At 40.7% G+C, this 15,288-nt stretch overlaps 1 protein-coding gene across 2 annotated transcripts in view; it reads right to left on the bottom strand.

The window, feature by feature from the left end:
* Positions 1-15,288, bottom strand: part of RSU1 (Ras suppressor protein 1) — a 201,530-nt gene that overhangs the window by 86,680 nt on the left and 99,562 nt on the right. For both annotated transcript variants that reach the window (XM_010859972.1, XM_010859973.1), the window contains exon 8: positions 11,606-11,738. In XM_010859972.1, the coding sequence (XP_010858274.1) occupies positions 11,606-11,738 (133 nt within the window). The remainder of the gene's footprint in view (positions 1-11,605; positions 11,739-15,288) is intronic.

The raw sequence follows: 15,288 nt of genomic DNA on the forward strand, positions 1-15,288 counted from the left end.
TTTTTTTTTTTTTTTTTAAGATTTTGTTTTTATCTGATGAAGACCATTTGTTTTTAAGTCTTTACTGAATTTGTTACCATATTGTTTCTGATTTATGTTTTGGTGTTTGGCCACGAGGCATCTGAGATCTTAGCTCCCTGACCAGGGATCAAACCTGCATCTCCTTCATTGAAAGGCGAAGTCTTAACCACTGGACCAACAGGGAATTCCCCAAAATTAATTTCTTAAAGGAGAGAAAACATGCACTTTTAACTCTTCTTCCCAAATATTGGTAGTATTCACAGAAATATTGAGTTAAAAACTGCTGAAAGCATGCTAAGTCACCTCAGTTGTGTCCAACTCTTTGCGATCCTGTGGACTATAGCCCACCAGGCTCCTCTGTTCATGAGATTCTCCAGGCGATAAAACTGGAGTGGGGTGCCATTCCTTTCTCCAGGGGGTCTTCCCAACCCAGGGATCAAACCCACATCTCTTCTGTCACCTGCACTGGCAGGCAGGTTCTTTACCACTAGCGCCACCTGGGATAATGAGCTTAGCACAATGTCTGTCACATGGTAAATAGTCACTGTTCATAATTACTACTACTATTATTAAAACTAGCAATTGAATATTAAAATTGCTATCAAGCAAAAAGATTCAGAAGAAAGATGATAAAAGGAACCTAGATTAAATGGGCAGTAGGGAAACCCTTCAGAGAAGGCAATGGCACCCCACTCTAGTACTCTTGCCTGGAAAATCCCATGGATGGAGGAGCCCGGCAGGCCGCAGTCCATGGGGTCGCTAGAGTTGGACACAACTGAGAGACTTCACTTTCACTTTTCACTTTCATGCATTGGAGAAGGAAATGGCAACCCACTCCAGTGTTCTTGCCTGGAGAATCCCAGGGACAGGGAAGCTTGATGGGCTGCCGTCTATGGGGTTGCACAGAGTCAGACACGACTGAAGCAACTTAGCAGCAGTAGCAGCAGCAGGGAAACCCTTGGAAAGAAAGGTTTCTGAAGAAGCAATATTTAACATGATTCTTGAAGAATAACTGGACATTCAGCAGGTAATATGAGGAAGGAACATTCCAGGCAGAGAAAACAGCACTGATGGCGAATTGAGGTAGAAAGGTAGATTGTATTTTTAATGGAAAGTAACCCAGCCTTGTGGTTCTGGGTTCATCCCCAGTGGATCTCCATCAGGGCTCTTCTGTGGCAGCCCAGCTCCTATTTCAGAGAAGGTGATGGCACCCCAGTCCAGTACTCTTGTCTGGAAAATCCCATGGACAAAGAAGCCTGGTAGGCTGCAGTCCATGGGGTCGCTAAGAGTCAGACACGACTGAGCGACTTCACTTTGACTTTTCACTTTCATGCACTGGAGAAGGAAATGGCAACCCATTCCAGTGTTCCCGCTTGGAGAATCCCAGGGACAGAGGAGCCTAGTGGGCTGCCATCTATGGGGTCGCACAGAGTCCGACACAACTGAAGCGACTTAGCAGCAGCAGCAGCTCCTATTTGGTCACTACCAAGGTCCTTCTGTCCCACAGGATAGTGAGATTCTGGGACACTCTCAACAGGGCTAGAGTGATAGAAAAACTCCCCTCCAAGCAGCTCATCTCACAGAACAAAGACCCAAGTCTTTGATTATATCATCGGAATCATTCTATCAAGACAGTGCCAGGAACACGGGAGACAGAGCTTGCATCTCGTATTTGCCAGGAGGTGCACATGGAGCCCCATCCATAGCAAAGGCAATCTGTCGACTGCTACTTCCACACGCCATTTCACAGAGCTCAAGTCTAGCCATTTTGTCCCAAAGGAAAGGACTGAGACTTGATGTCTTAAGGCTGGATGACAACTGTAATGAAATTCCAAAGAAAATGTAGATACTGTTTTCAAAGAAAAGCGATACGCTTAACCCTGGAACCTGATGTTTCCTACCTTCTGTATATATTGTGCTTCTCAGTCTTACAGTCAGAGCACACACAATATTCTACTGGAGAAAAATAAAGAGAAAAGGTTTTACCTAAGAAGATGACTTGCACCCTGCTGGGTTGGTGCATGAAATTATGAGTAAGCGCGCTGATACTGGCTGTAAATATAACACATAACCGACAAAAAAGCACATTCTTAAACGATCCTTTACATGCCACTTTTTCTACCCTATTAAGATGCTCGTTGTTTCTTTGATTTATCTGATAATAAATTTTTGATGACTGGTAAGTCTCATAAAATTGCTCTGGTGCTGACTACACTGATTAATAAGTCTGAAGAATCGAAAGTGTCAGGAATTCATGTGTATGAATAAGTTACTGCCAAACATATATTAGGGATTCCATAAAATATAGAATAAAAAAGGTTGATCTGGTCATTTTAGCTTGTATCTGTTTTCCTGTAACAATTTACATTCAGAGTCATCATCATCTTCCATGGCCTTAAAAGAAAAAAAAAAAAAATCAATAGAGTAAAATCCACATGGGGGCAAAATCAAGAATAAAACTAAAATAAAAAAATAATGAATTGTTACAGACAATCAAACATGTTTCCCAGAAAAACAGAGAATTGAGAATTAGAACTCATTGCTGAGGTGACTCTTAGAGATGACCCAGTTTGAATCTCTTTCCTTTAAAATGGCAAAGCTGAAAATGGGTGTGATGAAGTTATCTGCCCCTGACCAAAGTGGGATTGGGTGCCACCTTTAAGATCAATGCTCCAAGAACAGACTTTTTTTTCCCTCTGTCTCCTTGCAGGTCCCAGCAAAGTCCATCACTGGCTATTTACGCCAGGGTGCATTATCTGAAAACATGCTCTCCATGTCTGATATCTGCCCTGCACTGCAGAAGCTAACCAGCTTTAGTTACATGAGAAGGGAATTCAGTGCCCTGGCCTTAGTAGTCTCAACCATGTCCAGTTAAGACCCCAGAAATCTCCTGAGACAAGGTTGCAAGATGGGATAAAAGGGCTCCAAATGTGGTTACTGAAACCCCAGGACAGAAGAAGAAATCCCTGATTTCTTCACATCGTACAGGGCAAAACACCAGTAGCCACCAGGCAGGACCACAAAGCAGAGAGAGAGACGATTCCACATCTACCAGTCAGGGCCCCAGAGCAAGAAGCCACCAGGAGCACAGAGGCACCCCCACCCCTGTGCTGCATCTTCCAGCCACAGATTCCTGTGAAAGGTAACAAGGCAAGGTCCGATGGTGGGTGCTCTGTGGAACTCTCCCTTCTTCAACTGTCTAGCTGAATTCAACAAAGTAGGACATTCTGTAAGCTGCCCTTCACTCCCAAGGGATCTTCAGATTCTAACCAGCTTCTGTTTCAACAGTCTGTTCTTAAAGAATGATTACAAATAAAAACACTGACCCCTCTGCCAAAACAGAACCTAACCTTGGTGTCCCTAAAAAGGAAACAATGGTGAATCCTTGTGTTTTGAAAGAAGCTTTTAAGTCTGAAAGCCAAATGCCTAAGAAAGGCATTGTGGCCGGCCATCGGGGAGGGGTGGATTAGACCTCCCAGAGGCATTTAAACACAGATCAGATCAGAGATCAGATCAGTCGCTCAGTCATGTCCGACTCTTTGCAACCCCATGAATCGCAGCACGCCAGGCCTCCCTCCCTGTCTATCACCAACTCCCAGAGTTCACTCAGACTCATGTCCATCGAGTCAGTGATGCCATCCAGCCATCTCATCCTCCGTCGTCCCCTTCTCCTCTTGTCTCCAATCCCTCCCAGCATCAGAGTCTTTTCCAATGACTCAACTCTCGCATGAGGTGGCCAAAGTACTGGAGTTTCAGCTTTAGCATCATTCCCTCCAAATAAATCCCAGGGCTGATCTCCTTTAGAATGGACTGTTTGGATCTCCTTGCAGTCCAAGGGCCTCTCAAGAGTCTTCTCCAACACCACAGTTCAAAAGCATCAATTCTTCCACGCTCAGCCTTCTTCCAACTCTCACATCCATGCATTTAAACACATTTACTGATAAAGAGAATGTGCCTACAGGGAGGCTGTGGGGGCTACAAGAGAAGAAAGACAGGGTGAAACTACAGAGAACTGAATACAGTGGAGTCACAACAGTGTTAGGGGCTGGACTGTGCGGTTACTCTGAATGTGACCATATTTGAAGACTGCAGGGTCTTTATGGGGTAATCAGATTAAACCTTAGGAAAAAACAACCTTGTTCACACCTTGATCTTGGGACTTCTAGAGCTGTTAAGATAATAAATTTCTGCTCAGTGGCTAAAACAGCCAAAATTAGGTAGCAGCAGGAAAAAAAAAAATAAAAGAAGGCAGGGTGCTTACTCAGTAACCCTGCTAAGTAAAATAACCAAAACCTCAATAACAATTTATGTATTTTCTAAACACACACTGTGTCACGGGATGGAGAAAAAAAAAGGATACACATTTTGAAGGTGATGAAACTGTATGGGTTCCAAATGAGACTGTTTGAAAACTACGACAGTAGAACACAACATTGTCTTGACCACAAACTTTTTACATTATGAGTTTTAAAAAATACATATGAAATGATATAGTCAAACACAAGAGAACAAAATCTAGAGGGTTCTTTCCTTAATAGATGATGACTAAATTGGATATCAGTAAACGTCAGTGGACATAAAACTCATATTTATACTTTCTATCTGATTAAGTTGACAAAAATGCCTTTCATAAGATTACTCACTCTAAATCACAGTATCTAACATTATAGGAGAACACTATATTGTCAAAAATTACAAAAAACAAAACCCCAACAATGCCTGAACAGAATAAGAGACCAGAGCTCAATAAAAAATCAGCATGTAATAAAATAAGATATTACCATGTAGAGAATAGAAATTAGACAGTTTTGTTTGATTATAAAGTGCCACTTATTAATTTATCTCTCCAATAAAAACAGCAAAGGCAGGCAATAACTCATCTTAGCTGGACAGAAAGCATCCAGCATTGAACTTGAAGACTGCTGAGAGTTAATAAAGGTTATCAATATGTAGGGTGGACCACGTCTTTGAGTAGGTCAATATTTCATAGTTCGATATGATCATTTCGAGTGAGTATCATTGAAAAATGGAACTCAAAATAGTTCTTTTGGAAGAGGAAGTAACCTGACAGATTTCCTTTTTGGAGTGTAGATGGAGCCTAGACTATGTTGATTTTCCTTCTGTAAAGAGGAACAAATTATCTGTATTCTATTTACCTTAAATTGATACTGTAATACATCATACTGTACATTACAGCTGCACAAGACAGGTTGAAGGCAGGCTTGAGAGTCAATATACAAGGAAGGAGGAGATGCACAGTGAAGAGGAGAGACAGACATGATTGTTTTGCTCTTTAAAATCACGCATAAAAGTCTCTTGTGGCATAAGGATCAGAGTAAACATCACTCTTCTTGCCTTGATGGAGCAGTTATGTTTTTTCTCATTTGCCCCTCTAAATTTATTCGCGACTCTTTTCATGGTAACTGCCCTAGTCATGAAATAAAGTGCAAAAAGACCGACAGAGCCTCAGCTCATTGGTTAAACGTGATCCCACAGTGCTCACCCAGCACAAAGTGGCTGAGGAGTGACTGCCTCCCAGGACCAGAGAGTGAACGTGCAGACTTGAGGGAGCCTTTTCCGAAGTCTGTACTTGCATCTAAGGCACGTCAGAGTGAAAGACATTTCAGCACACCTATCAAATGGGGTTTCCTGGACACTTTCAGAAATTCCAACTTAGCCTCCTGAAGCTCGTTTCCAAACCCTGGCAGAGTTCACCTTTGACCTTTACAGCTTAAGGGGATGGAGGTTCCCTCTCAAGCTCCAGGTCCACTGGACATGTCAAATGGGCAGCACTGTCCACTTAAAAAACTGAACTGTTTCGCATGAGCTATAAAATTATAGGAAAGCTTCAAAAGGCATGTATATACTTTATACATTGAAGAAATGGACATGCACGAAGAAAAGGGAAAAATACTAATGATCCCTGAAGTACATCTGAATAACAGTACTAAACAACTTAAAAAGAAGAAAAGTTAAACTCCTTTTAAATGTAAATTACAGTAAGCAATCTATCAAAAATGGAAGAGAAAAAGAACTGTCCTGCACTCTACCTCACGTAATCTGTTTTCTTCCTTTAGAGGGGAGAGATAAATTTACCAGGGCAATTAATAGCTCATGGCTACACAAAGAAAAGAGATGATGGACCAAGTCAAAGACCAAGGGTGATGTTATGTCCTGTCCTGACCTAACTCAGTAGAATTAACATTTGTCAACTCCTTATACTGGTAACATACTAGCTGGAGAAAAAGGAATTATATGTAATTCTCATCACTGAAAGTTAACATGAGCCCGTGGCGGATTCATGTTGCTGTGTGGCAGAACCAATACAATATTGTAAAGTAAAAAAAAATTAAAAAAAAAAGAAAGTTAACATGAAATAAGGGATGCGACATGGTACCATCCAAAACACAACATATTTTATGGGTTTCCTTTTTCTCTTTGGTATTTTTTAGCAAGGTTTGTTAAATGAACACATTTGCATGCAAATAGGTCCAGAAATGTCAAAAATTTGAATCATTTTTTGTATTATGGAGGAAATGTGAGAATCCATTTATTAACTTAAAGAAAGAACCACGATCACACATGTAGCATCTATAAAGGAAATATAAATTACCAGGAGCATGATACACAGTCAGCTTTTAAAAACAATCTTTACGTCTGAAGGCTTTAGTTAGGAAAAATTGGTTCTTCTTTTTCATGTCTAATGTAAAGAAACACTGTGCTTCTCTGGCTTAGGTAGAGCTATTTTCAGATACAGTAATAAAAGAGAAAAGTCTCTGTCTTCTTGCGTATCTATTGTCACTACATAAAAGAAGTCCACTAACTGCTAGCAAGGTCCTGGCAGATTAACCCTCTCCTCCAGCCTTCTGTGATATTTATAAAACCATCTGCTTGTTCAGTGCATCCATTTTTACACTTCACCCGAAAAATAATGTTTGGAGAGTTTTATTAGAGAGGATTTCCTTCTGCAAAGGGCTGTCTTAAATCAATGGGATCACCTATTAGGTTCAAAATTTTTTAGCCTTTTGGTAGACCAGCTGTATCTATTATGTAAGGACCTTCTAAGTCAGAAGTCATTACAGGATATAGTAGTCAAGAAAGCCCAGGTATGGCTATTCTCAGACAGTAAAGAATCTGCCTGCCAATGTACAACACACCAGTTTGTGGGTTTGATCCCTGGGTCAGGAAGATCCCCTGGAGAAGGAAATGGCCACACACTCCAGGATTCTTGCCTGGGAAATCCAATGGACAGAGGAGCCTGGCAGGCTACAGTCCATGGGGTTGAAAAGAGTCGGACACGACTGAGCGACTAAACAATAACAACATGGTCACTCCAGCCTCTAACAGGTTTGCCCAAGGTGCAGAACAAAGGAAGACATTGCTTTAATTGTACAAGTAAAACAGCTTGAGAAACAATATGAAGCAGAATCAAAGTCCTTATTCCTCCTTACGAACTACACAGGATGATTTATTTTGCCAGATTTCCAAGGGAAGAGCAATTTGCCTGCATTTTCCCATCAATGCCCACCACTCCCCAAGCACTGCTTGGTTAAAATGCTTCCATTAAGTAACCTGAATAACAGTATGAATGTCTTTGTATGGGACTGAAAACAGAAAAGCAAGTGTGTGTGGCACCTTTTGATGGACAGCAAAGAAAGTCACAAGATGGGAAGAATGACGGGGAAGGAGCTTTTGAGTTATGCCAACCTGGAAATGAGGCTTTAGGACTGCCAGGCATTACAAATTGCAGCCTTCATGAGAATGCCTGTTTTCCAAATGTCGCTTTCAACCGACACCGTTTCCGCTTAACATTTGTCAAACCTCTTCTTTTGTTAAGAGTTAACATGTCAGCTTTTAAAATGGCTTGCAGTTTCCATCCACCTTCCTTGATGGAAATGTGAAAAGTGTGAGTTACTCCCTTTCACAAAGAATCTTGTCAAAGATCCTGACTCCAATCTGACTTCTCTCGGCGACCAAAAAAAAAAAAAAAAAAATCTGCCTCCTGGAAGCTTAACAAGCGGTGACGATCTGATCATAACTCTGCACAGAAACAGAAGTTACTCGACAATAGCCTGAAAACGCTAACATGCTTGTAGGGTTTGAGCGTCGACATCCAGAAGGAGCCAATTCCTTTGACAGAGGGAATAAGTGACAACGAGCGGGCAACACAATGACACCAGCCAATATGTTCCCTTTGCTGAAAGTAGGATAAATGAACAAAGAGGGAGCTCCGTCTGAGGAATCATCAGGATGCGATGAATGCCCCAAATGTACCCCAAAACAACCTCCTGAAGAGTCGCCTCTCAGCACTCTCCCAGCCCACACCTGCCCACATCCCCTCCTGTTCCATCCTCATCCACTTAAATCCCTGCCAAGTATTTTAATTCCTCCTAAACACTGACTTCCCTGTTTTGTTTCAAACATCCATGTCACCTCTTGGAGTCTGTTAAGAGTCTGGAAATGAGATAATTCATCTTCCCTGGACTGTTGCTGCTCGAGACTCTCGGAAGGCCTCTTAGGATGCGCTGGGAACAGGAAGGTCACCTTGAACCTCAACCAGGGACACGAAGGGAAATGAGATGAGCTGGTGAGTTCTTAATGCTCTCATTTAGGTAATGGGTCGATTGGTTAGAAAGGGAGGAAAAAAAAGGAGATTCATTGGGTATTTTAAGTGCCAGAATAAAAAATTAAAATGCGCTTTTATGACAGGCTAAAGATCAATATGTTAAAAAAAGGATTTTTTAATTGGAAGAGGTGTATGTGACTTATATAAAAAGAGATGAGGAAGTGAAGATTAGAAACTACAGGTTTTAGAATAAAGGATCTAAGACTAAGGTACCAAATGAGACATGTGCCTTGTTTAAAAAAATATCAGTGTAACATATAAACTGCCTCCGTGCAAGTCATCACATGTACAGCTTTACAAAAGTAGCCAAATATCTGCTAATTAGATTAATTTTTTCAGAGAGTTGAGAAATCCTACAAGTCCTCTAATTATGAAGTGACTACTTAAAAAAAAAAGAATCAAGTTTGATTTCTAGTTATATGAGGATATACAAACATATACTTATTGTTCTAAAAGAGGACCTTAAATTATAAAAATCAGTAAAACATAGTGATGGCATTTTTGCACAAGTATATTTTTTTAAAAAACAGACTGAGCGCTTGAGGCAGTGTCTTACTTGGTTCACAGTCCCTGTTTCTGGCTGGTATGTTGATCAAGGAATGAAGGTCACTGCTGCACTAGGAGAACAGGAGGGCAGAAAGCTGGGATACAGAAAGTGGTTAACATTCTTCTTTTTCCCAAGGAGGAGAGAAGGGGAGAACTCTAAGAGAATTCACTTTAGGGAGGTCCCTGCTCCCAGGAGTTTAATGTCAAGGGCATTCTCCCAGCAGAGGCGCACATACTCTTTTCAAATCAGTGAACAGAGTACTGGCTGGCACCCCTACAAAGGGGACAATGGCTCTCCCATGCTTCTCTAAGCTGTTTCATGGTGATTTAACTGGACAAAAGATAACAAAATTCTCCAAGAGGAAATCATGTAAAATATAAGCCAGTGGGCAAACTGCTTAGATGACTCTGATCCTCCAATATCAAATGCTATTGAAACAGACAAGAATATATGTCCAAACATGTCATGGACTAAGTGGATCACAGATTCCCTTTCAAATAAAGTATCCAAACATGTCATGGACTAAGTGGATCACAGATTCCCTTTCAAATAAAGTATCAATAAACTCAGTCAACACCTCTCCTTTATCCAGAATCCTAATGACGTTCAAATAAACAGAAACTGCCTGTAATAGCACATAATTGTGATTCATTGCCTAATGACTCTAATGTACTCAAAATCCATACATTCACAATGTAATCTCTTAAAAATGAAATGAAAATTAGAAGCACTTTCTTATGCACTATATTCTAATTCTCTGTAAATTCTAAATTAGTGTACTAGTATAAATTCTAAATTAGTGTACTAGTATAAATTCTAAATTAAGAGTAGATTTAAAAAATCATTAACCAGAATAAACAACAGAGTATTCCCCCCAATTCTGGATTAATAGTAGCTTAGTTTTCTGTAGTTATTATGTACAATGTTTTTCTAACAGTACACCACCCTACAAACCAAAGCACTGCATAACCTTCCATTCACTAATGAAACATTAGAGGTTAATCTAAAATTGACGTTAGCAACAATTAAGAATTTAAGAGAAACCAAACGAATAAACAGCTAATTTGCAATTATACTTTCACACTTTTTCATGATGAACTAGACAAATTTCCAACCCTGAGCTATGTTCATTAAAAAAAAAAAAAACTATGTATAATAATTGCTCATATCTATGTGGTTCATGAAACAATAACACACCCCCTACACATCTTTCATTTTACTCTTTAGTAAGTCTTATGACATAAGATAAATATTAAGATGTCAAAAAAAAATGTTAAGGTATCATCTTAAAAGAAACCTAGACCAGGCTTTCAAGTTGCATTCGTATACAAGGATATGCATCATTTTGGCAATTTCAGTTTATTCTGCTTGAATATCATTGTTCTTTCACAGTTTACCTTCTCTGTGATTCTGTCTGCTGGAAATATACCAAAAGGAGTCCCAGATGTGTAACCAGGAACATGGCAGCAGGAGGACTCGTACTACCAGGACCACCACTGACCATTCATGGGCCAGGACTCTGCCCTGCCAGTTAAATCTGACCCACTGTTCCAACACAGATTCGGAGAAAGCCGTGTTGAGCTGGGGGGCAGGGGATAGCACTGATACCCATAGAAAAAAAGGGAGACTCCAAACTGACTTCAGCCTTTAATGATCCCCGAGGTCTTCTCTAAGAGTTGGGATGTTAAAATTCTCACAAGTTGGTACTGGACACAAAAACAGATTCAACTTGACTATGAATTGTTTCAAGTCTTTTGCAGTTGCTTAAAACTAGAGGTGGCTAGGTTTTAGCATTAGACGGTCACTGAAGCACTGAGAGAAATGACCACTTCAATTTGGGGGTGGTGAGCCGGAGGAGCAGAAAATAGTAACAGAAGACACAGTAACAACAGAGCAGGTGGAGGGGGCAGAATTCCTTCTCACCTGAACATACTGAGGAAAAGAGAGGCGGGAATACTTAGGTTTTAATGCTGGACCCCCCAGGGGTGCCCTGGACCAGAGGGAAGGACTTGAAAGATTTTGATGCTGTGACTTAAGCCAGCTGATCCCGCCTCGTTTTCTGTCTTATCTTTTCTCTTAAAGAAGAGAATGATGCTTTCTTAGTATGCTCTACTGATTTTATAAATAAACCACTTAACAATTTCGTTCACAACATTTGTTATTCTCTGCATTCAAAGGAGAAAAGAATATGTTCTGATCTTAATGTGTCTGGTGAATTTCCTTAGTGTCATGAATATTCAGCCAGTTTAACACCTTAAAAGATTTCTAAACAAAACTAGTATAAGTTTCCTTTGACAATGTGAATGAAAAATAGTCTATAAATAAAGACAATTACTATGTCTGGTTGTTAAGCTGGCATAATTATAAATACCATAAAACCAGTCGATTTCAGAAAATCATTGTCTACTTACTATTTGTACGTCTCGGAGCGGATGTATTCAAAAACATGGGACACGCCAAGCTGGAACTGGTCAGCGATAGGGGTAACCCAGGGATTGTTCTCTGCTTTGAATATCTGCTTCTGACCAGTTAAATCCAAGTTTCCTAAAAAGACGGAGAGAAAAAAAAATGAAGGTCATCTAACCAACAGAAATCAAATTCAAGAAGTAATTCATGCCCAGTAACCACAGCACAACCTTAAGCATCTTCTGAGTCATTTGTTTTAAAAATATTTAGCCCAAGTCATTGCTAGTCTACAAGCCATGTCAGTGATTGAATACTGACACAAGAGATTAGGAAGGAAGGGAAGGCAATGAGGAGAGAGGGCAGAGGGAGTAGAAGAGGTAAGAAGGAAGTAAACTTGGAAGGAATTCACACAAATGTAGCATTTGCTTCATTTTTTCCAGTATTTGCTAAACGAACAAAAACGGCCTTCCAGGATTGAGAGAACCCTTAATATCAGGACATCCCCCAATTTCACCTTGACAGTGTGCATCACCATCTGTCCAGTAAGACTGAAACCTGATCCAATCAACACCGCTTTTCATCAAAGCAGGACACAAGTGAAGAAAAATGAGAACACTGCCCATGTAAAACTACTACTGCCTCACTCGGGTACCATAAGCACATCTCAGAATCAGCACTAAACGCATCTCAGTAACATGGTTAAGGGTAGAGATGCACACATATATATCCTACCTATTCACAAATTACCTGTAAAAAGCATTTCCTCCTTTGATTCTCCAGCAGTCCCTAAAGTCAGTAATTGACATCACTTTACAGGTAAGAAAAAACACAGAAACTTGGGGAAATTAAGTAATATCTCTAAGAACAGACAATGTAAGAGTAGGGATTTGAATCTAAGCCTCTGACTCCAAATCTCTTATACATTTCTACAGTGTTTGGTGATGCTAACAGGTTACATGTCAACCTAGATCAACCAAACATGAGCTAATGAAGGTAGCCAGCATCTGGGTACCACGTGTTGCTGAATCAGTTGATTATGTATGTTTTTCTGTTTGGCATATTTGAAAATGGAAAAGGGAAGTGTGAGAAAGAGCTTCAAAGAACATGCCTGCCTATGAGAGAGACAGACAGAGATGTTACACAGTAGAGCTGCATGTGGTTTAAATGGCAGTCAGCTGGCTCACCAACATCCTTGCCCTCAAAGTCCTACGGAAGAAGTCCATTTTCAGACCCCTGGTCTACAGTTCTAAGGTTTTTGAACACAGACACCTAGCAATTATTCTTTACAGGACACAATCCAAGTACCATTTCTGTCCTGTTCCGAGACTCCAACTGCCAATTTTGTCATAACAAATAACTTCAGGATATGGGAAACATATTCTAAGGATGCAAGCACTGCACAAAGCACAGCATTTCCCAGCTAATCTGAACTTCAGAAATGAGAAGATAACGTTTACTAGGACAGTGATGCAGTATTTCTTCTTAAAACAGAAGAAACGATGATACTCTGAATCTGCCTTCTTTTTGTTATATTGACAGACCTTGTTGTATCAACACTTCACTTTATTGTGCTCTGCACATACTAATTACATTTTTTATAAAGTAAAGGTTGTGGCCACCTCACATCCAGCAAGTCTGTCGGTGCCATTCTTCCAACATCACTTGCTTACTTTTGTATCTCTGGGTCACATTTCAGTAATTCTCCTCATATTTTAAGGCTTTTTAACGTTATTATTTATGTTATGGTGATCTGTGATCAGTGATTTTTGATGTGACTACTACATGTCACTGAAGGCTCAGATGATGGTCAGCAGTTTTTATCAGTAAGAAAATTTTTAATATTTATTTATTTTTGGCTGCACTGGGTCTTGGTTGCTGCGCATGGGCTTTCTCTAGCAGCAGTGAGTGGGGTCTACTCTCTAGATGAGGTGTGCAAGCTTCTGATTGCAGTGGCTTCTCTCGTTGCCAAGCACAGGCTCCAGAGCTCATGGGTTTCAGTACCTGTGGGTCGGGGGCGCTAGAGCTCGGGCTCAGCAGTTGTGGCGAATGGGTTGAGCTGTGGCATGTGGGATCTTCCCAGACCAGGGATGGACCCGGCAATGGCAGGTGGATTCTTGAACAATGAACCACCAGGGAAGCCCGTCAGTAAGACATTTTTAACTAGGTATGTACATTTTGGGGCTTCCCGGGTAGATCAGCTGGTAAAGGATCCACCTGCAATATAGACAGACCCCAGTTCTATTCCTGGGTCAGGCAGATCCCCTGGAGAAGAGATAGGCTACCCACTCCAGTATTCTTGGCCTTCCCTGGTGGCTCACACAGTAAAGAATCCGCCTACAATGCGGAAGACCTGGGTTTGATCCCTGGGTTGGGAAGAACCCCTGGAGGAGGGCATGGCAACCCACTCCAGTATTCCTGCCTGGAGAATCCCATGGACAGAGGAGCCTGGCAGGCTACAGTCCATGGGGTCACAAAGAATCAGACACAACTGAGCAACTAAGCACAGACACAGCACATGTACATTTTTAGACGTGGCGCTATTGCACAATTAACAGACTACAGTATAGTATAAATAAAATTTTTATATGCAGTGGGAAACCAACAAACTTGAGTAATCTGCTTTATTGTGGTATTTGCTTTATTGTGATGGTCTGAAATGCAAACTACAGTTATCTCAGAGGGGTGCCTGAATGAACGTGAAGCTATTCGGAATAACAGAGGAAAAAGAGACCAATGGAAAAGTGATCCCTATTTCATAAAATGCTTTTAAAGAAAACCGATATTATGAAATAGTAAGAGAGTAATCCATCATGATATTTCCAAAGCTATTTAAAATCTGCTGGTTAAGTACAAAAATAAGCAGATACATTTCTCTCCAAGATTATCAATATTGTCAATTTCCTCATCTTAATGGTTAAACATCATTAGTCAGATATTAAATCACTTGGGAAATTAACGGGCTTTATTCTCTGCACCATGAGTCAGAAAACTGCTTGGGATAAGTGGAAATGCAAATGTTGCACATACTGGGTTTAGCCAAGTACCCTACAAAGGTGTAACACGGCTGGCAGTGGACTGCTGTTCATATATTTTGCTTTTATCTTTACTTGGACACGAGACAAGTTTTTCAGCTTCCCAAGAATCGAACTGATTGCTTGTTTAAATTCTGCTATAATGCTCATTTCCTCATTTGCTATACCCTATGTCCTCCTGTTCATATCATTGTCTCATTACTTCTTTTTCTCCAATTTCCACACTTCCTAAAAATGAATAGAACAGAAGTTTCTGGGGAAAGTCTTAAATTTACAAACAAGTCTGTATTTCTGAAGTGTCATGTTTAAGTTTTTAAACTATTTTTCGGCTGTGCCACTCGGCATGTGGGACCTTAGTTCCCTGACCAGGGACTGAACACGTGCCCCCCTGCAAAGGAAGCTCAGAGTCCTAATCGCTGGCCCACCAGGCAAGTTCCTGACATGTCGTGTTTTAAATGCACGGTATATTATGTTGTGCAGTATAGACAGCACATCCTTAGACAGCACGGTCACTGAGGGAAGGGCCGAGTGACCAGGTGATAGTAACAACAGGGCAGAAATTCACTAAAAAGTTGGGGGGTTACTAGAGGTAAAAGCCTCTTTCTTAAAACATTCACCTAATTGATAGCCTACACTTACTCAATATCCTCCTCCTG

The sequence above is a fragment of the Bison bison genome, unplaced genomic scaffold (genome assembly GCF_000754665.1).
Source record: "Bison bison bison isolate TAMUID 2011002044 unplaced genomic scaffold, Bison_UMD1.0 scf7180017864461, whole genome shotgun sequence".
NCBI lineage: Eukaryota > Metazoa > Chordata > Mammalia > Artiodactyla > Bovidae > Bison > Bison bison.